The sequence below is a fragment of the Hyla sarda genome, chromosome 5 (genome assembly GCF_029499605.1).
Source record: "Hyla sarda isolate aHylSar1 chromosome 5, aHylSar1.hap1, whole genome shotgun sequence".
In the NCBI taxonomy this organism is placed as follows: Eukaryota; Metazoa; Chordata; class Amphibia; order Anura; family Hylidae; genus Hyla; species Hyla sarda.
Genome location: NC_079193.1, coordinates 357,562,395 through 357,575,698, shown reverse-complemented (window position 1 = coordinate 357,575,698; position 13,304 = coordinate 357,562,395). Strand labels below are relative to the sequence as shown.

General features: G+C 48.0%; 1 protein-coding gene across 4 annotated transcripts in view; it reads right to left on the bottom strand.

Moving 5' to 3' along the window:
* Positions 1-13,304, bottom strand: part of ANXA13 (annexin A13) — a 119,791-nt gene that overhangs the window by 84,382 nt on the left and 22,105 nt on the right. Inside the window, exon 1 of one of the 4 annotated variants that reach the window (XM_056522702.1) lies at positions 2,960-2,980. The exons of the other annotated variants lie outside the window; for them this stretch is intronic. Coding sequence (XP_056378677.1) covers positions 2,960-2,965 — 6 coding nt within the window. The 5' untranslated portion in view covers positions 2,966-2,980. Of the gene's footprint in view, positions 1-2,959; positions 2,981-13,304 lie in introns of those variants that run through there. 4 annotated transcript variants of the gene reach the window in all.

Genomic DNA, 13,304 nt, shown 5'->3' with positions numbered 1-13,304 from the left:
TCTGGCTCTGGTTTGGCCCCATCCCCTGAGGAAATTGCCCCATCAGGACAGGGCCCAGTTCCCCCCGGAGGCTCCCCCACTTCAGGTACCCCATCCTCGACCACCCCCTCCAAAGAGGGGGAGGAGATGTCATCAAGGACAGAGAACCGGTTAGACAGATCAATCAGAGGGGGGGCAGGTAGGCTTCCGCTTGGGACCTGGTCCGTAGCACGGGGACTAGAGGGCTCCGACCTCTTCTTTCCCCTTTTATTGCCCTTCTTTTTTGGCCGCTCTTCACCCTCCTCATCCACACTTTCAAAGTGGGAGGAATCGGAAAGATCGGCCTTGCTGCCCTCTTCTCCACAGATTCTCCTCGCTTCCTCCTCCAGCACATTTTCCTCCAGGGCCTCAGCAGTTTCAGGACTAACCTCTGGAGCAGGGTCAGAAGCTACCCCTGCCACATGGGAACTCTCCAGTTCCCTGCTCCTTCTGCGATTAGCCTCCCGCCTCAGCTTGGCGGGACTTTTCCTCTTCACTGACCCTGTTGCACCTTCACCCGCACTCGTGCCCTCCCCAGCTGAGGCAACATTACTGCTCTCCCCAGCCAAGGTGACAGTTGCCCGGGCAAAAGCGCTAGGACAACGGCTGAAAGGGTGTCCTAAGACACCACACAGATGACACCGGATCTGCCTACAGGATGCGGCAAGATGACCTACCCCACCGCACAGTGCACAGACCTGCACGGTACAAGCTGCGCTAAAGTGGGTGGGGCTGCCACATCTGTGACAGACCTTGGGCTGCCCCTGGTAGAAAACTTGGATTCTGTCTCTCCCAAGAAAAGCAGCTGATGGGATGTGGGCAACAGTGCTCCCCGAACGCTTCAGTTTGACGGAAAACGTCCAGGCCCCAGACCAGATCCCATGTTCGTCATAGTTCTTTTTTGGCATGTCCGTCACATCCCCATATCGGCTGAGCCAGGTCATGATGTCATAGCAAGATAGTGACTCGTTACGTGTCAATACGGTCACTTTCTTGGCCAGATTCTGACGGGATATCGCCTTTACGGCGAAATCCCGCCAGCCGGGCTCACTCTTCACCACCTCATAGTTCGACCAGAAGAGTTCCAAACCCTCCGGCCGAACGAAGCTGATGTCAAATTCGGAAGTACCGTAGGGGTGGATCAGGGCAAAGATGTCACTTGCCCTGAATTCCATCCGGAGGAGGAGCTCAACCACCTTACCCCGAGGCGGACATGCATCTTCGCCCCTCCACACTAAACGGACCACATTCCTACGGCCACTTTCCTGCCCGGATGTCGGGAGGGACCAGACCACCTCCCCGTTTTGTTCTCGGAAGGCGCCTAAGCCGTGTCTTTCTATCCAAAAAGACAGGTCAACCTCACCCCTCCCCTCTACATGGATTGACCTGTCTCCCCTACGTAGAGCCTCCAGGAGGCGCTGTTGCAAGTGACCCCCAGAGCCAGATGGAGATGGGGATCCCCCTGATCCCCCGGCAGTGACTCTGGCATAGCTTCTGGGAGAAGCAGCCACTACCGGGGGGGCAGTCGAACCAGGACCTGACCCAGATCCCAAACCAGGACCCTTGTTCTTAGCTGAGGTGTCAGTCAAACCTCTCTCTGGCATTCCACTACCACTCCTCACCTGCATTCCACTTGCACCCCTCTCTTGCACTCCACTTACACCCCTCTCTTGCACTCCACTTGTACCCCTCTCTTGCACTCCACTTGTACCCCTCTCTTGCACTCCACTTGTACCCCTCTCTTGCACTCCACTTGCACCCCTCTCTTGCACTCCACTTGCACCCCTCTCTTGCACTCCACTTGCACCCCTCTCTTGCACTCCCCTTGCACCCCTCTCTTGCACTCCCCTTGCACCCCTCTCTTGCACCCCACTTGCACACCCCTCATCCACACTGCTACTACAACTCCTCCCATGCGCACTACCATAACTCACACTCTGGACATTACCATTTTTCCACACATTTTTGCTCTCACTTTCACTCTTGCCTACACTCTGTATATTACAGGCTGGGCTGGCTGGGTCTATTGCATTATGTATAAGGGTCGCCGGTTTCAGGACTAAGGTTGCATTTCCAGTCTTCTGGGGTGCAGACACAGGCTCCGCCTCTGATATGGATGGCACCGCCCCCTCACACGAAGTTATGGATTTTGGCAGGAGCTGTCCCTCCGGACGCACTCCTGCCCCGCCTACTGCAGCTGACGTGCAGGGAACCTCCCCCTTTACAGGTGAGTGCCCCGCAGCGCCAGAAACGGTACCAACCGCACATAGGGGACCGCCCCCTGAACCACCAAGGTCTGGTGCCCGGACACTCCCCCCCCTCACAGGGGAGTGCCCTGCAGCGCCAGGACTTGTACCGCTCACTTCAACCCGGGGACCGCCCCCTGAACGGGAGAAACTGCCGCCATTTTCTGGTGCCTGGACACCCTCCCCCCTCACAGGAGGGTGCCCTTTATTTTCTATAGCACCCGCGGACATTTTGGGTGCACTACTGTATCCCCCATGCTGGCCCCGCTCCACTACAGAAACGGGGTCTGGCAGATTGGGGGACCCAGCACCCTGAACTGACTTCTCAGCCAGCCCAGACTGCTGGAGGGGAGAAAACACAAACTTTATCTGCCCTTCAGTTTTTTTCCTCTTCTTGCCCTTTTTTTTATTCCTCCTCTTCTCCTCTGGGCCCAGATCTTCTCCAAAAGAAAAATTTTCCAGACGGGTGGGGGACTCCTGCATCACAATCGCCCGCAGGAGACCCCCATCCGCCAAGCCGCTGCCTTCACCACAGTCACTGCCATCACCGTCCTCATCCTCGCTGGAGGGAGGTAAGGCCACCTGAGCTGCCATTATGTAGTCCTCACTCAGGGTAAGTGGGGGGTCAGGGGCAACATTGGTGGCACCAACAGAACCCATGTCCATATCCCCCCCACTCACATTGCCCTCCTCACCTCCATCACCTTCCTCCATCTCCTCCTCCTCGCTCTGGCAGTCATCATGCTGTTTTTCTGAACCTCTGGAGGCACGCATTTTGGAGAACCTTTCCTTATTGATCAGCTTCTCACCGAGGAATCCAGCTCCAGCCACAATGTCCGACCTCAGCTGCACCAGATCCTCCACCTCTTTCTTTAATGATCTCACCTTTGCAGTGAATGCTGCTCTCTTGGTCTTGGCTGCTGTATCTGCCTGGTAAGACACAAGCTTCAGCTCTTCCCTCAGGCCTCTGAGCTGTTTGCCGAGTTGCTCATATTCTGCCATCTTAGCCTGGATTCTGGATCCGAAGGTAGCCAGGGATTCTCTGGGCCCCTTTACTCCCCATTGCTGGGGTTCAGAGGAACCAGACACCTTAGCCTTTCCTGCACTCCTTTGCCTGGAGACACTTTTGCTGGAAGCTTTGCAGCTTCCAGCAGGGGATGGGGGAGGGGGGGGGATGTTGTGGGTCCTGGCTGAACGCCTCACCCCATCCTGGCTACTGGCCGTCGCATGCTCCCTCACACTCCCAGCCGGCCATAAACGGGGAGTGGATGATGGAATTCTGGGGTCCATAGCAGGAAAAACCTACCCAGGCGCCTGCCACACACCTGGGTAGGGGCGGATGAAAACGCTGCTTCACTGGAAGTCTCTGGAAGTCACAGGAGCTCAGACACACCCAACCTCTCTCCAGAGCTGTACTCACTATTCTGCTGGTGAGGTCACTGTGTACATACACTACATTACTTATCCTGTACTGATCCTGAGTTATATCCTGTATTATACCCCAGAGCTGCACTCACTATTCTGCTGGTGAAGTCACTGTGTACATACATTACATTACTTATCCTGTACTGATCCTGAGTTATATCCAGTATTATACTCCAGAGCTGTACTCACTATTCTGCTGGTGGGGTCACTGTGTACATACATTACATTACTTATCCTGTACTGATCCTGAGTTATATCCAGTATTATACTCCAGAGCTGTACTTATCCATGTTATATCCATGTACATTCCATTACTTGCTGATCTTGACTTAAAGCCTGTGTTATACTTCAGAGCTGTATTCAGCATTCAGCAAACTTTAATGCTGAAATTTCACCACATTTCTTGTAGACTTAAAGGGGTATTCCCAATTCAGCATCCACAGGATGCGTGTAACAGCTCAGAGACCCACACCTATCTCGAAAACAAGGCCACCTTTGCCTTTTCCAGTCTGCTTTCAGTGACAGGAGGTAGTCGGGAAGCCAAAAACAGCCATAACTCCTATAGAGGTTAATGGGAGTCACGTAAACAGCGTAGCATTGCTAACTGTGCTGTTCCTATTTAAAGATACATAAGGAGGAACCTTCACTGTAAATATCTGAAAGGAAAGGAGTTTCTATCATATGCGTGAAAGGGTTCGCTATCGCAGGTATCTCCTCCAGGAATGTCTCACATGGCCATGACCTAAGGCAGGGGAATTCTCCACAATAATCGACCCTTACTCCTCTACTCTATAACATAATGTATAATCTAGATCAGTGGTCCCCAAACTGTGGCCCTCCAGATGTTGCAAAACTACAATTCCCAGCATGCCTGGACAGCCGTAGGCTGTCCAGGCATGCTGGGAATTGTAGTTTTGCAACATCTGGAGGACCACAGTTTGGGGACCACTGATCTAGATAATGGATCTGCATCACCTTACAGGGCATCATAGGATCTTCACCTCACCTTATCTTATGTCTATTATTTATGATACTTAAAGGGGTACTCCACCCCTAGACATCTTTGGATAGGGGATAAGATGTCTGATTGCGGGGGTCCTGCTTCTGGGGACTCCCATGATTTAGGCTGCGGCACCCCAGACATGTGCGGTGTCCCGATACAGGACCTGGTCCTGTCCCTTTGTCTAAAGTCCCCTCAGCCAGAGTCCCTCCATGTCAATAGGGCTCTCCTGTAGGACTAATCCCTAGTCGCCCTAATATAAATGGTATTTAATGTATTTATATTATATATTTAATATGTTATATAGGAATACCTCTGTATAGGACCTTAGAGGTCACGTGCCTTTCATTAAATTGTACTATGGTTTAAGGACCTTTAGATCATGTGATACCCAGAGTTCACTGGGTCAGGATTTACAGGTCTGCTGACCAATGAGCTTTGTCCCACCCCCTTAATATATAAGGGGCTGCTGCCACTAAATTCGCTCTCTCAGTCCCTCTCTTGTTCCTGCACTACAAAGCCAAGCACATCTCAGCACAAATCTCAAATCAAGCTAGGCCTCAAGCCTAAAGTCCAGCAGCCACAAAACCGTGAGTTACTCAAGGCTCAATCCTACAAATTCTGTGTGACTACTAGAAACTCAAATCTCCTAAAAATAGTAGCACAGTGGCTAGTACCAAAGCTCATTGATCCCGGAGTCCCAGCAAACCTGTGAGGAACCTGTACCGCGGTCCTCTCTCGCAAAGATTGTTATGTTCCATGCCGTTGTATCAAATATGCAGTAAAGTTACTTCAAGTTTACTACATAAAATCTGCTGTGGACATTCCGTTATTTCTCCCTGCCGTTTGTGGTATGGTTGGCGGTAGGATTATTACATTGAGGAAACTTCACCCTGGCGTCACGACAATTGAGGGTTAATACCAATATACCCTACACTATCACCGCAACACCCCAGACACCATTACCCTCTCCCAGGTACCACACATGCGGTGCAGGGAGCGAACTTTGCACCGTGCCGGATGACTGATGATGCGGGACGGAGGCTTGGGACGTCACGGTCACACCCCGCTCGTGACATCATGGTCACGCCCCCTCAATGCAAGTCTATGGGAGGGGGCATGACGTCCGTCACGCCCCCTCCCATAGACTTGCATTGAGGGGGCGCGACCGTGACCTCAAGAGCCTCCGGTGCTGCGCCCGACACTCTAAATGAACGCTGGGTGAAGCAGCCAAGATCGCGGGGGGGCCCAGCGGTGGGACATCCATGATCAGACATCTTATCCCCTATCCTTTGGATAGGGGATAAGATATCTAGGGGCAGAGTACCCCTTTAAAATTCCTTTTGTCTCATATCTAAAGCTGGTGATTCACATTAGATGAAGTCTAAGGTAATGAGTTGAATAGTTATATTAACCCTGATTTATGTGTATGGAAGCCTCCCACTTCTCCTTGAAAGAGGATGCTGGGGGAGAGAAGGATCGGCCATGTTGGAGACAAAATTCAGCTCGAGAGAAAGGAAGGAGTCAGGGAGCTGTTGAGAGAAGAACACACTCACATGGAGAGGACTACACAACTGCCTGTCAGGGGTGAAATATGCAGAAACATGAAGAAGCCAGTACAATTTGTGATAACACTATATGACATACAGTAAGTTATATATCTTGGGCTGATGTTTTTTTTTTTCAATACAATTTTTTGATATCGGAATACCCCTTTAAGCACTTAGTCCATGCTCCCACCACGATAATTATGTCTGATTAACTATGTTTTGTAGTAACATTTACATTTAACACTTTGCATATGTTAATTTTTTTAGATAGTAAATTACCTGTGTAGACAAGGGTAGGTCATAGGGATTTCTAAAAGACATTGGATCTCACATATCAATTGTATTAAAGTGGTACTCCGCCCCTAGACATCTTATCCCCCATCTAAAGGATAAGGGATAAGATGTCTGATCGCGGGGGTCCTGCAGCTGGGACCCCCGCGATCTCTGTTCAGCACCCGGCGTTCTTTTAGAACACTCGGTGCGGGCAGCTGGGGTTGGTGATGTCACAGCCATGCCCCCTCGTGATGTCATGCCACGCCCCCCCAATGCAAGTCTATGGGAGGGCGTGACCCTCCCATAGACTTGCATTGAGGGGGCGTGGTGTGATGACACAAGGGGCGTGACTGTGTTGTCACGACCCCCGTCGCCCACTTCAAGCGTTCAGAACAAAATGTTCCCAACGCTGGGGCAGCGGAGTACCCCTTTAATTATTTTTAACTATTTGTGACTCATTACTGAAATCGTTTAATACAAAACCTCTCTACTACATAAATGAATCCACGTGATGCTGAATGGAGGGAACGTGTTAGATAACGGCAAAGGCCACAGGGGCAGGTAACACCAGTGTGCTCACAACCACCGGTACCGCACAGGCCTTCTCTCAAGATCCGGCAGTCTCACTTTTGTTTCCACAACCTTCTTTACTAACAAGTTTTAGACCTCCCTTCAGGAAAAGATGTGCAAACTAGCACCCGCAGGGTCTGATCACGTCCCAGGAGGAACCTTCCCCAGTACCATGATGACAACTGATAAGCAGAGCAAGGGACACCTTATCCACCAATAAGTATGACTTTACATAGACACTAGTAGCAAGTTCTGGAACCTTGCTAAACAGAAAGGAAACTGCAAATACTTTACCATTAAAGGGGTACTCCCCTAGACATCTTATCCATTATCCAAAGGTGGGACTCCGGCAATCTCCCTGCTGCACCCGGTGCTCGTCACGGCCACGCCCCCTCAAGGCAAGTCTATGGGATGGGGCGTGGCCGTGACATCACGAGCAGGGCATGGCCGAGACATCACGAGCCTCCACCCCGCATCGCCAGTCATCCGGCATGGAGCGAAGCTCACTCCGTGCACCGGATGTCTGGGGTGCCGCAGCCGAGACCGTGGGGGTCCTTTAGGATAGGTGATAAGATGTCCATGGCCGGAGTATCCCTTTAAGGTGAAAGTAATCTAATAATAACACATCACTGTACACTGGAAGTTTGACATCAGAGCAATAAACAAAAATGGCTGCCAATATAATAAAGTGCAACTCAAATCTCTTGTTTCCTGCCATACAGACATGCACGAGGCCTCACTTATTCATAGCTATGACAGAAAGCATGCATCACTATCAGGTAAGGGCATATACACAAACACACATCTATGCACCTATGAATATTGAAATTTCAACAACAAGAAGGAAAAGTCACAGAATTATGGAAATCACAGGATCGATAGACATCTTAGTGATATGCAAATTATAAAAAAACAGAAACAGAACATTTAAAGCATCTCGATAAACTCAGTATCCAGCATAAACGCCACACACAGAAATACACACAGGCCATGGTAAGAGGTTTAGGACTCACAGGCGGCTCACAGTAACACAAGCGACAGGTGGTCTGGTCTGGTGTTGTGTTAGAAAACAGCTTCTGGGTTACTTTGGAGAAATGGCTGTACCACTGGTTGTACAATGACCAACTCAATGTAATGCAAAGCTGTAAGTGCACCTGGAATAAAGACAAAAGAGGTCCAGCTACCATACATCATGCCACTCCGCACCAGAATCTTGGAGTAAGAACAGTTTGACAATCCATTGTGAAGGTCTCTTCATGTTGTTGCCCACGTGGTCTCCAAACCAATCTCTGGCTATCACTGCCTCCGAGACAAAAGCCGGACTCATAGTTGAAGAGGATATTCCAGCCTCCTTTGCCGTCTTGGTCTTCACCATATCATTACGGTTTGTCCCTCTTGGTGTTACTTTTTCAATGCTGAAGGGAGGACTTCACGCAAAGGTACTACTTCCTGGATTATGAAGTGGGTGGGCATGTTGTATGGTAGTCAGACCCCTCTAGTCTTCATTCCAGGTGAAATAACACCTCAAAGTTACATTGATTTGGTCCTGGAAACAGTGGTACGGCCATTTCTCCAAAGTGTCCTAGGAGCCTTTTAAAGGAGTTATCCAGTTTAAAGAAACGTATCCCGTAACCGCAGGGCAACTGGGACCCCCACCAATCTCCTGCCCGGCGTCTCGGCTCTCCACATGAATAAGGTGTGCCGGCCACAGCACGAATTGGTGACTGACTCGCCCCTCCATGCATCTCTATGGGTGAGACAGAGATACACGAGTGCTGTATCTCCGGCTCTCCTATAGAGATACATGGATGGAGAGTTCCTTGATCGGCACACTTCATTCATTCGGAGAGTCGGGACGCAGGGCAGGTAGGGGTCCCAGCGGTCCTGCGGATACATTTTTTTTTTAGACTGGATAACTCCTTTAAATATATTACATAACATTACATTTTGATAGAATATAGAAGTATAAGTAACATTTTTAATTATAAGAGTAATTTTGTTTAATATATTTAATATCTGTGTTCTCCTTGGTTGAAGGCATGGCACAGAGGACAGACAGTTTATTTGTGGACTGAGGAGTGGTCCGATAGGACTGGATTACTATATCTGATAGTTAAAGGACTATATGACTCTTATCAGGCTGAACAAACAGACAGTACCAGGCAACGGGCTGTACTTTGTGACAGTCTCCATGACAGCTGCAATCGATCATTCCCTTTGTGTCCTGTTTGTAATAACATAGTTCACCTGTGACTGACATTTCCCACGTATTGTTCATAGTCACTGAGATCACATCTTCCTATTATACAGTATGGGTCATTCTATGTGTGATGTGACCTCCGTCCACCCCAAGGATTTATGCACAAAGTATTTATCATTAAACCTGCAATAGACTGGAACATTTACAGGGGCGGAGACCTAGCCCCAAAAACCAGAAATCATCCCCTTCCTCTACTTCAGTTCTGCTCTATATAGTCTGAGGCTGCTGCTAGAATAGTATCACAGCTCCCAATAACTTCTTCATTATAATTATACAAATCTCTATGCAGTAAGCTCACCCTATTGGCTGGTGCTGTTAATAGCTTTGGATTTATGCCCTATTTGAAAACCCTGCCGTGTGGTGATGTACTGTGATGTCAGTTTATCTATATTTAGCATTTTTCTGCTTTGGGTCTTGTTTAGACATTGTTCTTGTCTGAACAGTTTCTGTGTTTATTCTCCCTGGTTTGGGAAGAGTTAACTTTACAGCCCTTCAGCACTGGCAGTGTATATAAGGCCTCTTCAGGGGCTGTTCTGGGTTGGTCATTACACCTGTTACTCAGAACTAGGTTTCATTATTTTACTATGTCTGTGTGTAAACCATGGTTATCTGTCCTGTTTGATATTCAGATTTTACCCTGCCTTGTTTGAGTACTTTGTGGGGTTTTAGTATTCTTGTATTGTTCGTTCTGCATATGCTCTGTGTTTCCTGAGTCCGTATTCACATTGTGCATTTTGTCAGTTCTGTTTTGACCCTTGTTTGATCCTGGATCTCCTAGGATAGAATCCTGTTCTGAGCCTTGTGCTAATCCGTCTATCTAGAAATTAGTTAGTCTTGTGTCTGTACCCGTGTTTGCTTGTATTTAAGATTTTGGTTTCCTCCTAGGCTAGTATCATGTTCACACTATGGGGAGTGCCCGCTAGCTAGGAGCCTATTTGGCTTTAGTATTGATGTCCCTCCAGGATTGGAGTGGGGTGTCCAGTGTGTCTCTTGTTCGGAGTGCAGTGTGAACAGTGCTCTTGATTTCCTGACCCATTTAGTGTTCTGACATTCAGTTAACCTGTTCATCCCCTGCATCTCCAGGTTTTTTCTGCTGTATATTTAGCCTCAAATCCAGTTTTGTTCTTATTATGATATCTTCTGTTTATCTTGATCCTGGCTTTTGAACTGTTTGTCTGGTATATCTGTTTGTAGCTTTGTAGTTTTCCCGTTATGTTCCTGACTTTTTCAGTTTGTTTTGTTTGACTCTTACGCCCATGCACTTTAGCGCAGTATAGGGTCCCATCTCGTAGTTGTCAATCCGTTGTTTAGGCCGGGAAGTTGTAGGGACAGTTATGGCTCACTATTCCCTGTTCCCTGCCCCCCATTCATGACACGTACATGGAAAGATACATGAAATGTTTGCAGAAAGAAAGGAGTGGGAAGAAAAGGAAGAATGGAAGTAGATAAAAAGGAAGTATGAAAAGAAAGGAGTAAAAAAGGGTGAAAGGGAAGAAGAAATAGAAAGAGCAGAAGGGAGGGAGCTAGGTAGGAATAGGGAGTGAAAGAAAGAAGGAGTAGGAAGAGAACGGAAAAAGGAAGGAGGAAATAGCAGGCAGAGAAGGAAAGAAAAAGGAAGAAGAGGAGAGAAGAAATATGATGAGAAGGCGGGAGCAGGAAGAGAAGAATGGAAAGGAGTAAGAAGGGATGAAAGAGAAGAAGAAGTAGTAAGAGAAAGAAGCAAGGGATTGATGAGTTGGAAAACTCCAAAAATGGGCTGGACAAAATTATTGGTACCCTTTCAAAATTGTGAAAAAATAAGATTGCTTCAAGCCTGTGATGCTCCTTTAAACTCACCTGGGGCAAGTAACAGGTGTTGGCAACATAAAAATCACACCTGAAAGCAGATAAAAAGTTCACCAAGTCTTTGCATTGTGTGTCTGTGTGTGCCACACTAAGCATGGACAACAGCTTGATGGGGGGAGGAGCTTGATGCGGAAGTTGTGAGGAGCGTGAGGGAGTAGTGGTGAGCTGGAGCCCTCCTGCTCCACCGAATCTTTTTGTGTGTCTAAGCCGCTAAGATGAGCCCTTCTACGGTTACATTGCCTCTTGGTCACCCCAGGAATTAGTGTCCCTGCTGGAACTGGATACGGGGCAAAGGACTTACTGAGTACATTAGGTTCACCAAACTATTGCGAGGACCTATGCCTCTCTGTACTCACGTGACTGCTGTAAAAGGACACCGCAGCGAACGCTGGTACACGTGACCGGAACTTGAGGGGAGGTGAGCAGCGGAGACGCCAGGACACGTGACCGGAGCCTGGAGAGAAGCAAGCAGTGAGGAAGGCGGGACGGAGCTCCGTTGTGGAGGAGATGCCAGCGCTTTGAGTCACTGGGCAGCAGTACAGGGCCACGAAGATCTGCTGTTCCCAGTCCTCCCTGCGGTGAGCCCGGAACATACGGAGGTCGCGAGACGCTGCTGCTACTCGGGTCCCCGCCAGCTGATAGAGCACCACGAGGAGTGGCGATGAGGAGCAAAAAACTTTACAGCATATCTCATCAAGGTCTGGCTTTGCTTTCTTATATAATAAACTACTGCAGTATCAATATATATAAACTTAAGAGACTGAGAATTGCTTTGTGAAGGACTCTGGACTTATAGGGCTGGTGGGGGTAATGGCATATAGACTGCTTCATAGAATATCCCTGTTTAAAATCAAGCAGGGGTGAATATGGCAGCAGCAAAGAAAAGAAGAGTGAATGCCCTTGCGGCACAAGAAGCTGCCATGCTGGATTATGGGGAGCTAATAGAAGCTAATGGCAATTCTTCAGCTTCAGGGGGCTCAGACCAAGAAGAATTAGTGGAAGAACTTGGTGATATTAAAAACCCTGGTACAAAAATTGCCAATAATAAAGAATATATGGAAGGAAGGGTGGAGGTAAATGAAATGAATCTGCAAATGCCTGAACCATCTTTGAGAGATATATTTATGGCTATACATGGTCTTTCCACACAGGTTGGATACTTACAACAGGACAATTCGTTGATACGTAATGATATATCCAAGATTACTGTCACGGTCCGGTCAGAAGGCAGGAGGTGGATCCACTGGACCAGAGGAGAGATGGCGTGGGCCGTACCAGGGGAACGGAGTCTAAGAGATTACTGGTTTTCACCAGAGCCTGCCGCAAAGCGGGATGGTCTTGCTGCGGCAGGTAACCCCCAGGTCGTTCCACCCGGTAGCGACTCAACTCCTCTGGTTGCTGAGATAGACGCGGTACAGGAGGGATAGGCAGAAGCGTTTCACCTTAAGGACTCGGACGTTTTTTGCAATTCTGACCACTGTCACTTTAAACATTAATAACTCTGGAATGCTTTTAGTTATCATTCTGATTCCGAGATTGTTTTTCCGTGACATATTCTACTTTAACATAGTGGTAAATTTTTGTGGGAAATTGCATCCTTTCTTGGTGAAAAATCTAACTTTGAAGCACTCTGCTTGTAAGGAAAATGGATATTCAAAATAATTTTTTGGGGATTCACATATACAATATGTCTACTTTATGTTTGCATCATAAAATTTATGAGTTTTTACTTTTGGAAGACACCAGAGGGCTTCAAAGTTCAGCAGCAATTTTCAAATTTTTCACAAAATTTTCAAACTCACTCTTTTTCAGGGATCAGTTCAGTTTTGAAGTGGATTTGAAGAGTCTTCATCTTAGAAATAACTGCACCCCCCAAAGTATTCAAAATGACATTCAGTAAGTGTTTTAACCCTTTAGGTGTTTCACAGGAATAGCAGTGAAGGAGAAAATTCAAAATCTTCATTTTTTACACTCACATGTTCTTGTAGACCAAATTTTTGAATTTTTGCAAGTGGTAAAAAGGAGAAAATTTTTACTTGTATTTGAAACCCAATTTTTCTCGAGTAAGCACATACCACATATGTCTATGTTAATTGTTCAGCGGGCGCATTAGAGGG